The following is a 15,391-nucleotide window of genomic DNA, read 5'->3' as shown; positions in this document are numbered from 1 at the left end:
AACTAGGTAAAGACATTCCAAATGCAATTGCTTATATTCAGTTATGTGCAAGAACAAGATATGATCAAATATTCTCAAAGGGGTTTTTGTTTATTACAAGGCAGTTTGAGTTTGTTCTGTTTCTGGAGGTTCCCAACTTAAAACCAACAGAAGCATTGCCAACGAAGAACAAGCAAGTCCCTGGTATCTCCAGCCACTTTCAGCCCAGGCAGCAGACAGACAAAACACCCGCTCCTCTTCCTAGCACGGCTTTTCTGTCTAAGCATTTACTCTGCCATCCATACAGATTCTGCTGTCACCCCTGCCCAGGGTGGTATCTTGCACTACCTCAAAAGAAAAGGCAGGTGGGACAGCAAGCAGCAAAACTCACACTGCACACTAGAAATTATACTTTTCTAGACAAAAAGCAGAAAACCTAGTTCCATATTATGACTGTTATTCCTTAAGCACTGCACCTTGAGCTTCATTTGAGCTAGTAAGTAGTTCTAATGAGGATTAAAGGCACAGGTTTATGAATACAAGTTGATGCCTTGGAAGTTCCACTTTATCATTTTCTGCATGAAATTAAGATAAATAGAGGTGGAAATTCAGAAGACTGTAGTGGCACTTGCAGAATTTTAACAGTGCTTTAGATCTCCATTTCAATTCTGAAAGCACAACATGAAACTGCATGTACCAAGCAGATCTGTAGCTTACTCAGCTGAGCATTCAGACACTAATATTAGAACAAGCCTACTTGTCTCCCAGGTTCTGATTTTTCCACAGTTGCCTCACATAGTTAATACTTGGGTGTTTTGGTTGGGTTTGGGTTTTTTTTTTTTGTTGTGGTTGTTTTTTTGTGTGTTTTTTGGGGTTTTTTTGTTTGTTTGTTTGTTTTTTAAAGAAGGTCAATCTGATTTGCAGCAGGGAAGTTCAGAGGAGCACAAAGGCTGTAGGTGGTAGTGTTAGTGGGACACAGCGCCTTCTTATTCCAGGGCACCTAAATCCAGAATTAGTCATTTGGACCAAGAGGGATAACCACCTGCTAGCTGACTTACACAGATGTTAAATATTAAAAGTACTGAGACAGAGCTGATCACGAACAGCACCTCTGCAAAGTAAAAGTATCAAAGTATCCAGACCTGTTGTCCCTGGAGGGGGAAGGAGGCGGAAGCCAGGAAAAGTGTTCCTTAAAGGTTCTGGATAGAAAACCTTCAGAGTTACTGATATAACTTAGGAAACGTTTCAAGCTGGTTACAAAGTTCTAGCAGAAGTTACTGGAACTACCAAAAATTTGTTTTAATGTTTTACAAAATTCCTTAAATTATAAAGCTTTTAGTTCCTTGTCATTGAAAGTTATTCTTCACTTCATTATAATGGGCATATTTCAGCATTTAACATCATTAGAATAACAAATGCTGATTTTAAGGAGTTAAGAGATTCAAAAGATGGTGCTTAAAATATAATTCAAAGTATTACATTACACATGCTACCAAGAATCTGCAAACGTGCTCAGTTTCATTAAGAAAAAAACCTCTTGTTTATAGTGTCCTTCCTTCATACTGTCAAACTATTTATTCCTTGGGCAAAGAAATGAAACAAAAACCGGCATGAAATATCTTATAATAGAAGCAAATTAATTCTGGGCCCCACAAAACCAGCAACAGCCATATATTTTAGAGGTTTAACACTTGACCAACAAGGCAGCGTAGCACTAATGATTTGCCACCAGTCTTTCAACCAAGTGACAAAGTCAAGAATGCCAAGATCTCCAGAAGACGCGCTCTCACATCTTCTACAGAAACACAAAAGAATGTTTCCTCAGTTAAAAAAAAGTGACAGCAATCCCACAGAAGTTTCAGAGGTAAGACAAAAAGATCTTTTTGCAAGACCTTTACTACTCAGAACTAATCAAAGCGAAACAGCCATCCTAGTGATAATCCCCCTTAGTGCTTCACAGTTTATGCAATAGTCAATTACTAAAGAGGATGAAAGACAGAACAATCTTTACAAATAGGTCACTGTCTATATTTATAATGATTAAAACCAGCCTGCTACTAAAAGTAACTTTTAATGAGCATAAAAAGTAACATTAAGACAGGGCACGTATTTTACTCTTAAATATATTCTATGTCTCCTATGATAGAAATGGAGGTAACATTCATCAAAAAGTTCTTTCACATAGGTTATGCTTTAGCATTGCTGAGAGCAGATTTTAATTTTTGCTTGTAACGATTTTACTCCAAAGCATCATCCTCATAAAGATAACACCTAACCATTCTTTACATGATCTCTGAACTTCCCCAACTCTTCCCCTGTCTCCACGCCTTCTCTCTCAAAACTTGTTAGTAGATTTTCCCTGCAAACACTGCCCAAAGCTCCTCTTCAAGACCACTTTTAATGTCTTCCATTTTTGTTTCAACTTTTCTTTCCTGTTTAGGCATGCCTAAACATGTAAATTTTTGTCTTCAGAACAATTACTTGGGGCTCTATTGCATACTGCTGGCCTCTCCCATCTGCTTCTTTGAATTACTGTCCATCTGCTACAGAATTCTCCTCTCAAAATTTTCCTTCCCCCACCCCCATCTCTAGCCTCTCTGAGGAGTATTTTCTGCCCTTCCTGGTGGGATCAGGACATCACACCTGACACCATTTTCCTAAAATTGTATTGAATTTCATCAATTCTCATGGCTTCAGGCACCACCATGGTGTCAGTGATTCTTATGCCTCGCTGTGCGCTCCTGAACCATTTCATTCAATTCCAATTCTACCTGCAGTTACCATCTCCACCAAAGATTTAAATCTCATTAAGTTGGAGCTTGTTTCCTCTCAATTCCTACTTCCTCAAATTACCTCCAGCCTTCCTACAGTTGAAGTCCATAAACTATCATCTGATTCTTACAATGCCTTATGCACCAGAATTGCACCCAACAGTTGGAATTTCCTTGCATAAAATGTCGAGAATACTCGTTACCCAGTCCTGATCTTTCTCTTGACATCTTCACTAGCAAATTCTCCTGCTCACACTGTCACCTCTCCATCCTCCACTGCATATAGTATTTCAGCTGCTAAAAAATTCCTTCTTTTATGCAGTACTTTGGAGACTCTGGATATTCCGGTATGTCCACGGCCAGCAAGCCTATGAGCTGGAGACTGTACAGCTGCAGAACCTGCACTTCGTTACTGGAAAGGGGGATAATCTTCAAAGAATAATGTAACCAAGGAATCTCATAATAGAAACATTCCTCTGCAACTCATATATTCGTATTCAGGATACTGAAAACACACTGAAGGTTGGGCTAGGGCTGAATACTATCACCTCAATCACCCCAAAAACTCACCTACACAAAAGGTATTACTAAAGTTATTCTCGCTTCTAATCTTACAAATTTAGGAGAAAATACGTGTAGCTTAGAGTTTATTATAATGCAGACTGCATAAAGCTGAACTCCACAGCAGGCGGGGAGGGAGAACCACAGTCAGTCTTGTGAACTGAAATCCTGTTTGTGCGTGAAAGCCGGGAACTTGATGTTCTCACGACAGACTAAGAGCAATAAAAACAGCTTTCTGAGCCATTAATTTCTGCACAGCTGATTTCTACCAAACAATGCTCATTATTGAAAGAATTCTAAAAAAAAAAAAAAAAAGCACGGGGTTGTTCCAGTGAGAAGGCTGGCACTCTGAATATCCAGACTGAGCTAACGGTGACATCATGCTACTACTGCTTTAATCCCCATGGCTACTAAATGTCAAATATTTTCATTGTATTTAAAGAGCCTGTGATTGCGCACGATGAGATTAAGTTACTTCACAGTTTTAAAATAAGACAACTGCAAGGCGCAGGGGGCATCCGCACTGTTGCTGCCCAAGACCGCAATAATACAAGCTCTTCAGCAACACCAGTCCGAAACTGCTACGCTTTTTCCCCCGCCAAAATGTACCATTTTTAGGATTTGTAGTTTTTAACCACTGTGAAAAATTCCCATCTTCAGACCTTCTACAACCCAGTGAAATCCACAAATACATGCATAGCTGCCCCACTCAAATCCGAACTAAATAGGTTGTAGCATTGAGTCAAATATATTTTGGGGGGGTGGGAGAGGCGGAGAAAGGTGAAAAGACAAAGTGTCACTGCATCAACAGTCAAAGTCCAGTGGAAACCAAGCAGCAGGCCACATATTTCTTACTGTTTGTCAAAAGACCCCCACGTAACATTAATTTCATCCACTTAAGGAGATGCATCAAACTATAGTCAACACAGTAGAAGGAACTGTCTTAACATACAATATAAACTTTAGTGTGGTAAACTATTTGAAGTAGGATATACTTTCTAAACATTCCTTAGTATTTTCATCATTTGTTTGGCAATCGATTACTATGGAAGTAGATAGGCTACTACACGTTTCTAAAATAAATATCTAATAAATATTTTATCTTTCCAAGTTTTAAGTGGCTCACTACAGTGAGCTAGGACACTACCATAAAGAAAGTGCAAGAAAACTGATGAATATTCACATTGCATAAGCAAGAAATTACTAAAATAAGAAATTTATTTCACTAATCCTAGTTATTCCTTATTATTTGCAGGATGGGGAAAGTTAAAATAAAATTGTCATAAAAGATACTAATATTGGAGGCATGAAGTCCCATAACTAGAGAAACCCTGAATTTCAAGAATGAGGCCAAGAGTAGAGTAGGATAATGAAAAACTACTGATATGGAGCATTTCAATAAATATATATATGAGCTCATACAGTTCAAGACTACATAAACCACCCAATCAATCTTGTATCTTTAAGAACTTCCCACACTCACTCATTAACTAAGCAGCTTTGTCTTAATTGTGTCTTATTAGCAAAGTACTGGTTCACAGCTCCAGATTTTTATTTCTAAAGTTAGCATCAACTTCTATTTGAATACCACACTTGAGTGAGTTCCTTTGGTACTCTGAATACATGCTGGCAAGTGGGATTTACTATAATGATCAGTTTGTACCCAAGCAACAGTTTCACTTTACAGAGTACGAAAGTTCAAGAGTAGGGAGCTTTTAACTTTAGAATTTTAAAATAATTTAACATGTCCCAACAGAAAGATGGAGGCATGAGGTGGGGGTATTATCTACACACACACATACATAAATGCGTGTATCTACGCATACATCACTGGTTCAAGAACAAACCTGGAATTACAATAGCCTAATTAACTTGGCTACCCATATGAGAAGTGACCTGATTACCTAAGTCAGAGCGCTAATCTTTTGTTGGGGGTGGGGGAGGCCTGCTAAGAATTAAAAAAAAAAAAAAAAAAATAAGCAAGAGAAACCACTTTACTAAGGAAAAAAGGTCATCAATGCTCAGTTTTAGCCTGAAGTGGGAGTATATAATTCCTGAGGTTCTTCCATACTAATTAACAAACTCACATGTTTAGAGTTTTAATCCAGAGTAAAGTTGTGAGAAGCAGAATTGGCAAGGCTGACTCATTACAAAAAGAATCTACAAATAAAATAATCAAGCCAGAAATTAAACTCCATATAAATCTTAAGTGTACCATTTTTAAACTGTTAAACCCACTAATACATCTTTTTACCGCTCTTACACTATCTATATACGTATTTAGGAAAAGCTGACAGAAACTAGCACTACTATTTCAACAAGCCAAGAACTGAGGAGTTACTGCAGTAGGCTCCCTTCCTCTAGAAGAAGATATAAACCAAATTCAGTGTCATCTCAAAATGATCTTAATAAAGAAAGAACAAAAGCATTTGTGTAACATTCAATCACAGGAAAACAAATAGAATTAATACACGAAGCAAAGTATTTTTGCAAAGAATAAAGCTATACAGATCAACTGTTTGAACTTCAATAACCAGTTCACACTGAGGCAAAGCATTTTTACTTAAACAATCTGAATTTATCAGGAATTAAACTCTAAACAGCACCAAGAAACAGCAATAAGGAAACAAAAGGAGGGGGAAAAAAATAAAAACAAAAACAAAACCACACAAATCTACAAAGGTCATTTTTTACCTTACCTGCACTTGTTCTGTGGAGCTGCTACTGAGTTCATCTCCAGACTCTGAATCTTGGTGAATTTTTTCTGAGCCTTCTCCTGCTGAATCACAAGATTGTTCATGCAAAAAGCTGGTCTTCTCTATTTCCAAGAACTCTGGACATGGGAAATGACCCATGGAGATGGTTCTATACTGATTGGAAACCTTGGGAGATTGCAACTCATTATTAAGTTTTCCATTGTTTTGGGTAAGGTCCAGACTCAGACCAAGAGTTTGACCGGGGCTATTGTTCGGTCCCAGATTTTGATTGGCATCTCGAACTAAGCAAGACACTTGAACTGGAGAAGATTTTCCAAAACTAGAAAGCTCTGGTGACTTATTCACATTTTCAGTTGATCTCTGTAATCCATGTGTCAACTTCAAAGCGTTATTTGGCAGCACGCTTGCTTGCTTAACAGGTGGCATCAGCGCTTTTCGTGGTATTTCCTTCACATACTGTGCTGGCACATAAAAGGGTTTAGAGTTTTCATCTCTTTTGACTTGCCACCAATCATCATTAGTCTTTTTCACCAAGATGTATTTCTCCCCTTGCTTAATCACAATTTTCTTGTCCTTAGCCTCATACTCATAGTCGTACTCCACTTCAATGTACAATTGTCCTGGAAGGATCTTCCCACCTTTATCAGCCATTTCTATTTGAAAGATTTCACCTTTTCAGGCAAAAGGTAAGCCACATTCTGTTTAAGAAGTGCTATTTTCCTGTAAACAATCAGAGCTGTAAGAAAGAAAGAAAAAAAACCCAAACATGTATATGTAATAAAGTAATTGTCCAAGAGCACTTCAGAGGAAAGTAATTTCAAAAATAACCCTGCCTATTCTATTTATGTTAACCTCAGACAAATAAATTGATGGAAAAATGCAAGACATTCAGATACCCTTCTCAGTGATAAACCAGAAAGTCGGTAGAACAACTTAGTCCCCAATTTAACTCTCCTGTTCACACAAACCTCCTGCTATCGAGTCGCTCATTAAGCCTGTTGTTTCTATTACTGAATAATGTTGATCACCAGGGGCTTGGTGGAGGGCCTAGTCAGAGTCAATCTCTTGCTTTCACACCGGCTTAATTGCTTCATGGAACCGTGTTACTACACTGGTTTCAACCAAAACATTCAGAAGACGACTGTTATTTGCTTATTTTAATTCCTCTTTCGGTTCAAGAGTTCCTTCAGAGTGCTTAAAAAATCCTTACGAGACCCCTTAAATCTTCCTCCAGTGCTACACTCCTGTCACTAGGTTCAGCGTGGGATGGCAATCCCTGACCCACGTGCACTGCACGCTCTACAGAGCCCGCTAACCTTCACCGAACTGGTGAAGGCAAGGGAGCTACACAACACACGCTGGCTGAGGCTGCAGACCATGTTGCCTCTGTATCTAGCTGTTGTCTATAAAACAGGTGGTATAATCATTTATTTATTTAAATTGCTGGTATAACTACAACATAGAATTTCATCTATAACCATGGTAGTATTAAAGTATTTAACATTTCCAAGATACTTTGGTTTCAGTGGCTTAAATTCGCCTTCACTGTTACTTCACTGTTAAGAGAGCTTTTTGTGCTATTTACCTTAGAGAAAACCTGATCTAACCAAAGGTTTAAGGGCTAAACCAGAAAACACAAACAAAAACCCCAACAATAACAAAACAGGATTATGAACCAAAACCAAAAGTGGGTAATAAATGAGAAGGTAATACATGACAATTTTGAAAAGAACTTTTAGCATTTTATAATCCAGACAACCACCACTGTATCCGCACCCATGAACTACAAGTTCTCTTTATTTAATCATGTAGCATCAATGTCACAATTCATGAGTGGATAAGCATCAGTCTTGCCAGCTTACACTGAACACAACATAGTAAATTAACCTGAAAGATATGATTTCTTAAGCTTGAAAATCAAAGCATGAAAGTAAGGGGGAAGGAGCATTCAAATAAATGTAGGAGAATTCAAGTAAAATGCTGCCACATTTAATCCTATAAAGATTAACAAATAAGTATTTTTTTAAAAAATACATGTCTCGTAAATGAGAAAGAATATGTAGAAACTTGCAGCTCTGCAAGTTAAGACTTTGTGGTGAGATTCGTAGCGGTTACCCTGCCACAGAGTGGAACTAATGCAATTCCATGCAGGCACACACACGCAGGGAGAACTCAGTTACCCTAAACAGGACTAAGGACAGAAACAACAAAAAAAGGACTTCTGGGGAGAGCTGAAGCAGAAACCCCTAACAGTTCTTCAACTTTTCTTTCATCATTTCTGCTACTTGGTCTAATCCTTGAAGAAAAAAAAAAAAAAAAAAACCAAAACACAGTGATATAACTGGTAGAAAAAGAAGGTAAAAAGCTCAAGTATGATGCCAAGACAGAAGTGCCCATCTTTAAACTGTGTTGTTCTCTCACCCACAGTCCATCTTTTACTTCCAGGAAGCACTTCCTAAAAGTAACTTGAAAGCTACCATCATTTACAAGACCCCAAAATTAAAATTTTATTGAGGACTTGGCAGAAGGAAAGATGGTACCACATTCAATGAAGCTGACAGTAGGAACACAAAGCAGCAGCAAAGAATGCTAGGATTCTGGTGTTTACCCTCTGCCACAAAATGGTACACTGAAATTCACAGCATTACAGTCTATTTACAGCCTCCGTACAAAACAACTTGCTTACCTGCTGTTCTACATAAATAGGTATTTTTAAGTGCAGCCCTGCAGTTGTTTAGCAACCGCAGAAGGTAAACATGAACAAATTGCAGCCATTCCCATTCTCCTCTTAGTTTTGGAAACTCTGCCATACAAATGTTATTTTTTCCTTGTTACTAAACCTGACTCCTCCCAACATTTCTTCAAAGCTGCTACCAACCCCTTTCGTGGCTTCAAGGTCATACACCAGGAAAATGCAAGCGTTTCCAAGTTACAGTATACCTCTAAGGTCTGCTACCTTGGAAGCTGAAATGTAGGATGAAGACCCATTCAGACTGTTTCTCCTTCTCCCATACAGAAACCAAACAGAAAATATAAGCCTATGGTTTCCCACAGCGCTACCAAGCACTTAAAAGCTTGGATTTTTCATTCTCTTTTGCCAATTCCATATTACTATTTATTGAGAATGCATGCTTAACATTTTTTCCAAGACAGATAGGTTCAATAAGTTACATTTTATGTTTAAAAAAAAGAATTTTGATAAATACAAGTTAAATAAAATACAGCAGCTACAAAATTAGCTGCAACCACTTTTGAAGTCAGTTTTGCAGCCTCATCCCCTTCCAAAAAAAAAAAAAAAAAAGCAGCACAATTTTTTTGTTCTTTCATCCAAGCTGCAAAATTATCAAGTCAATAGCAAACATTTGGTAATGTTGAACATACGATCAAAAAGAGACAGGCTGTGTTCTGTGTTTGGCCAGAACACAAAAACAGTTTTATAAACAGATCACATCATCAGGACCAAGCAAGGCTCTATTCCTCCACCCCAGAGAGAAACAAGAGATACCTCTGGTATAGGTGGGAAGTCTTTCTCAGTAGGTTTAACAAATATCAACATGAAGTCTACAGGTCTGCAAATAACTACCATGGCCTTATTTCACAGATCCAAATGCATTAGGTTTGGGGTTTTTTTTTTAATTTTTTAACACAGCCGTTGCGCTACAGAAGGTAGACTGCCCGTCCCCTGTGTGCAGCCTAGGGGATAGCTAATTGTGATGTCCTTTCAGGGGTCCATGTATCTCTCTCGTAGAACTCAGGCTAAAGAGCCATGGAAGCCTTGGCAAAACCTCTGTTCTAACAGGCTTAGAATAATTCAGATGTGAATGCACAATATCGACATTCGGAGTACTGACTTCATTGTGCTACTAGTCACCAACTGAAGCAATACAGCACGTCAGACCGTGCAACCTCACTGTATTTTTTTTTCTTTATCATTAATGCTGGGTGGCACCCGCTTTGGTAAAGGTTGAAGAACCTTAATTAGAGGATGATAAGCATGAAAAATTATTTACTTCTAGAGAGGACATCTGTAAGCTTTATTACCTTTAATAAAGCTTCAATGCCTCGTTAAAAGATTAATAACAATGAATGGCCCCACTGACAGCAAAGGCCTAAGAAAACTTACTCATGAATACCAAGAAACAGACTCAGGCCACACTTTTCTTCTGGCAAAGTCAAACCTGAATGCTACAGGGTACTTAATTTAAGGTGGGCCACATCCCCACGTGGGATACAACACACCCCACCCTCTCACAAGCGTTCAGGCGGCCTGGAAGAGAGGGGACACGGGTGATTACACACAGGGCCCGGGGATGCAGCAGCCCAGCAAGGGGCCAGGGCATCCTTCACTCGGTACCCAGCTCTGCGGGCTCCCATTTCCGATGGGAACCGTTCCCACCTCTGACTCAGCCAAGGCTGAGTAAGGCTGGCAACCTTCGGTGTTTGCAGAGGTCAGCTCCTCCCTTCCCCGCCCCCTCCCCCCCCCAACCCCGGCCTCCTCGCCGCGCCCCTGCCCCGGGCGGCACAGCCCGCTCCGCTGCTGCCCCGGGGAAGGGGAACCACGGCCCGCTCCCCTCCTGCCCCGGGGAAGGCGGGGGAGGGAAGGCCCACTCCTCTCCTGCCTCCCCCGGGGGGGTGCCCGCACCGCTTTCCCCCCGGCAGCCTTGCCCCAGGGCGGGGGATTCAAACATCGCATCAGGGCGTTTGCCTGCACACACCTGCCTCTGGCTGGACTTCACCTACATCCACGCAAATCGGGACCTTCTGGAATCAGCCCCGAGTTAACCGCAGTGACGGCTTCAGCCTCAGAGGGGCCGGGTTTGGGGAGCTTCAAGTGTGCCTTTCCTAGGGCAACCTCAACCCTTACAGCGATCAATCTTAACTGCAGCACGATGCTCACTAAACTGATCTTGAAGCACATGCAAATGGTCTTGAAAGAAACATGGTCCTAACACGCAGACACACGTGTATAGGTATAAATCATACACGATGTGTATAAAATATGATCATATATCATATTAGGTATGCTCACCCCTAACTTCACCATTATCCTAGCACTCAAGACCAAAAAAAGAATAAAAATCAGGAGATACACAATAGGTGTTTCATACCTCTCTTTTGAAATTACCAGGCACAGAGTATTTCCTTCTGCTCATCTAGAACCAGGCAATTGAAACTTGAGATATACTAAAAAGACTTTTTGCTTTTTATTTTCCTCTTGGAACAAACCTTACTCACCATGGCTTTGAAATTGTTGCTTACTTTAGAACGCAAACAGATGATAAGTTATTAAAAATGCCACTAAGGATATTAACTGATCGCCTTAAAATTCTTGGTGTGACCTTGTTCATGGTGTCCTACAAAGCAGCAGCAGTTGACTTGTGTAATCTTTTTCCATTTTCAGCATCAAACTTCACCCGCTACTGAAATGAAACCTTCCGCAGTGCTGATACAGAAATAAACTCAATTAGTGAAGCTAAATTAGGATAAATTCTTATCAGTTCAAGACAGATGAGATACCCTGGCTACAGCTCACTAGATTCTGTGATTCTGCTTCTTCCTGGGCAGTTTTCTTAGGGGTTCAAGCCGTACTGCATGACCACTGCTTGGGAGACTGGTCCCACAACAACCTCATCAGGATTCAGCCCTATTTATATCTTTCTTCCCAAGGGGCAACGCTCTTTATCCAGCACAACTCCTCAGCTGGTATTTTCACGCAGACAACCAGCCCTCCTCACCAGTGCCTGTAAAAACCACCATCTGCAAAGTGCACATCTACAGCATGCAAAAGTTGTACAGAAATAGATGCAAAGATGCAAATGTAAACAACAAATATAGACAAAACACAGACAACTCAGAAGCTTGATGAAAACAAGCTTAATCCTTTGCTGTTTCCTCAGAGATTACTAACATAGGTTAGATATCGAGCACTACTCCCAAGTGAACAAGCTTCTCAGAGCTCACGCTTCCTTAACAATTAAAGGCGTAATAAGTAACCATTTAATAATTGCCTATGACTCAAAGTACTGAACAAGCGATGCCTTTTAAACAACTGTCAGGACAACTTTCCAAGCCACGCTGCAGCACCCCGCACCTTACCGAGCCCCCAGCGCACCCCCCGGCCCTCCCCCTCGCTGCGGGCTTTTGTTAAGTTGTTGACTCCCAACCACCGGCCATAAACAGCGCAGCAAACCCGCACCGACCCACCCCGCCCAGACCGCCCGGAGCTGCCGCGCTGAAGTTAACACAAGGGCGGCAAATACCCCCTCCCCGGATCGGGGCGGGGGGGGGGGGGGGGGGAGGCCGGGAACGGCCGCCACTGCCCGCCGCCTCCCTTTGTCTCCTGCCGGCCGCGGCCCCGGCAGGTGAGCGGCCCTGCCCGCCCTCCGCGCCGACACCGCCCCCGCGGGCCCACCGGCAGCGCCCAGGTGCGAGGCTGCCTCCCCCACCGCCGCCGCCAACTCGGCGCTCCCGGCGGCGCCTGGGGAACGAAGCCGCCGCCGCCACAACGGGGGCACGGCGGGGCGGCGCCGCCCAAACCCCCCGCCGGCCGGCTAGGCAGGGGAGGCGCTCCCCGACGGCGCCCCGCGGGAGGGCGGGCGGCGGCCGTGAGCCGGCCCCGGCCCGGGCGCGGACTTGCCCTCCGCCCGCCGCAGGGCCACCCATACCCTGCCCTGCCCGATTGTCCCGGCGGCGGCGCCGCGCTCCTTCCCCTCCTCCTTCTCCCTCCCCCCCCCCCCCCCCCCCCCCTTCGCCAAGCCGAGAGGCGCGGCCCCTCACCTGCCTCAGCGGCGCGGCCGTGCCCGGGCCCCGCTCCGGTTACGGCGGCGGCTGCTCTCTCTCACCGCTTCCCCCTCCCCACCGTCCGCGGCCCCTGCGCGCGCCCGCCCGCCCCGCACCGAGTGTCAGCTCCGGGGCACGGCGGCGTCACCGCTCCCCCGTCACGTGCCGGGGGCGGGGCGCGCGGGGGCGGGGCCAGGCGGAGGTGGGGGAGGGGGTGTGGCGGTGGGGGGGGAGGGCGCAGCGCGCTCCGGTTCCCGCCGCCCCTCTCCGGTCCGGTCCGGTCCGGTTCGGTTCGGTTCGGTTCGGTTCGGTCGGGTCCTGCCCGGCGGCGCTGGGCCCTGGCCCCGGGGAGCGCTGCGGTGGGCGTGCGGCCCCCCGGGGGGATGTCGCTGCCGGTCTGACACTGGCGAGCGCGCAGGTCGGTCCGCCCGTTCCGCCGTCCGTGCGGGTGATGGGCTGCCGAGGCGGTGCCCCGCCGATGCCGGAGGGGTACCATCACCTTCCGTACCCGTGGGGATGCGAAGTACCTCGGCCTCTGCACCCCTGACAGAGAGAACAGGTGGAAAACAAAAACTGGAGCCCCCAACATAAGAAGGACACGGACCTGCTGGAGCGTGTCCAGAGGAGAGCCACGAGGATGATCCGAGGGCTGGAGCACCTCTCCTATGAGGAGAGGGTGAAAGAGTTGGGGCTGTTCAGCCTGGAGAAGAGAAGGCTCTGGGGAGATCTTATTGCGGCCTTCCAGTACCTAAAGGGGGCCTACAGGAGAGCTGGGGAAGGACTTTTTACCAGGGCATGTAGCGATAGGACGAGGGGAATGGCTTTAAACTGGGAGAGGGCAGGTTGAGATTGAACATTAGGAAGAAGTTTTTCACTTTGAGGGTGGTAAGGCACTGGAAGAGGTTGCCCAGAGAGGTTGTTGAGGCCCCATCCCTGGAGGTGTTCAAGGCCAGGCTGGACGTGGCCTTGGGCAACCTGGTCTAGTGGGAGGTGTCCCTGCCTATGGCAGGGGGGTTGGAACTCGATGATCTTCAAGGTCCCTTCCAACCTAAGCCATTCTATGATTCTTCGCGGCAACTGGGGGTTTGGCTGAGTGTTTCAATAGGTGATGACTGAAGAAACCACAATTTTTAAACAGTCTGACCGAAAAGAAATAATAACCAATAGTCCTGTTCAGTTACTCTGAGTTAATTTGCTTGGTATGTCTTATTATACTAGTAAAAGTTGTCAAACGTGCAGTTTGGGAACATTTGTGCAGCCTTCACAGCATTTTCAAATTGTAAGTAATCTTATCTTTCTCTTTAAAAAAAATGGTGTTCAGTCCTTATGGTTGCGAAGATAACCTTGAAAGCGTGAACTGGGTGTAACTGATACAGCGGTACCTGAATGAATCTGCAAACATCCCGAAACAATGGTGCTGACATGTGTGCACTGCTGGCGCTCTGTTCATCTAATCAAGGCTAATGTTGGCCCTAACTTTTTCTTTGATTATTTTCAGGCATGGAAGGAGGAAGGAGACGGTAAAATCCTCAAAAGGTGGGAAGAACAGGTTTGCTGAAGGGAAACAAAGACAGTGGGAAGGGACCTGAGGAGTGCAACCAAGAGACAGAGTGAAACAAAGACTCTGTTTGAGGAAAATACAAAAATAGCGTCAATAGGTATGACAGAACACGTGGACACATTTTCATATTAAATGATATTTCCAATAACGATATTTCCTCGATACCTCATATCAGGTGGTATGTGACAACATGCATGACAAGTAGTAAACACTGCAAATATCTTAAAGCTTTGCTTCTGTGTATCTTAGCCTGTGAGAACATCCCCTTGACAGCAAGGATCATTTGACTTCGGGCTGTCTGTCCAGAAAACGTGATTATTAATATTCTGTTGATGTTGTAAGGCCGGTACCATTGTCACACCTACTCATTCAGCAGTTATTCACAGAGTCTGGAAAAACAGACTGGAGTCTAGCATGCCCATTGTAAAGGAAACAACGTCTTGCATATAGATGTCCATTATTTATCATTAAGAGGCAGAGGAAACATGTAAAAGGACAGTAGTTTTGTATTCATACTTATTCTTTTGTAAATTATGTGAAGAAGATACAGAGCAGTTCAGGGCATGGTGTTCAGCTGGATGTTTTTGTCTAATAGGATTGTATTTGTATGCCCAGTTTTGCGGTGGAATATAGTATACTGAGGACCCTTGGGTATTTCTGAGCAGGCTGACTGCATTGTACCTACTGACATGCCTGAGGTATACATAAAAGCATCTCAAAAATCAGTCATAGTAACCACATTGTAATTATCCTTCCTTTCTGCCAAGGCTTCACTGGAGTGCTGCAGGATATGGCATTAGTGATTCAGTCTGAGGCACTCTTCCCTCTGAGTCAGTGTTGAACCAATGGTCCCACATAATATCAACGTGCATAATAGAGCCGAAGGTGCCAGAAGATATGTAATTTTGAGTCCCTGCCCAAGTGCTGTCATGAAAAATTCCACATTACAAATAAACTGTCCAGCCCAAGTTCCAATTTTAGCATCTCTTGCGTATTCTGCCTGTGAAGGATTTCTCGATCCT

General features: G+C 43.6%; 1 protein-coding gene across 2 annotated transcripts in view; it reads right to left on the bottom strand.

Annotated features, from left to right (window-relative positions):
• ARHGAP12 (Rho GTPase activating protein 12) overlaps positions 1-12,946 on the bottom strand; it is an 82,863-nt gene extending 69,917 nt beyond the window's left edge. Inside the window, exons 1-2 of one of the 2 annotated variants that reach the window (XM_082498927.1) lie at positions 12,806-12,946; positions 6,011-6,764 (exon numbers count right to left, since the gene is read on the bottom strand). In XM_082498927.1, coding sequence (XP_082355053.1) covers positions 6,011-6,679 — 669 coding nt within the window. In that variant the 5' untranslated portion in view covers positions 6,680-6,764; positions 12,806-12,946. Of the gene's footprint in view, positions 1-6,010; positions 6,765-12,805 lie in introns of those variants that run through there. The other variant, XM_082498928.1, reaches the window with a different exon arrangement.
• Positions 12,947-15,391: the final 2,445 nt, after the last annotated feature.

Source organism: Vanellus vanellus, assembly GCF_965231255.1.
Source record: "Vanellus vanellus genome assembly, chromosome: 2".
Lineage (NCBI taxonomy): Eukaryota > Metazoa > Chordata > Aves > Charadriiformes > Charadriidae > Vanellus > Vanellus vanellus.
This window is presented reverse-complemented; position numbering and strand designations above follow the sequence as displayed.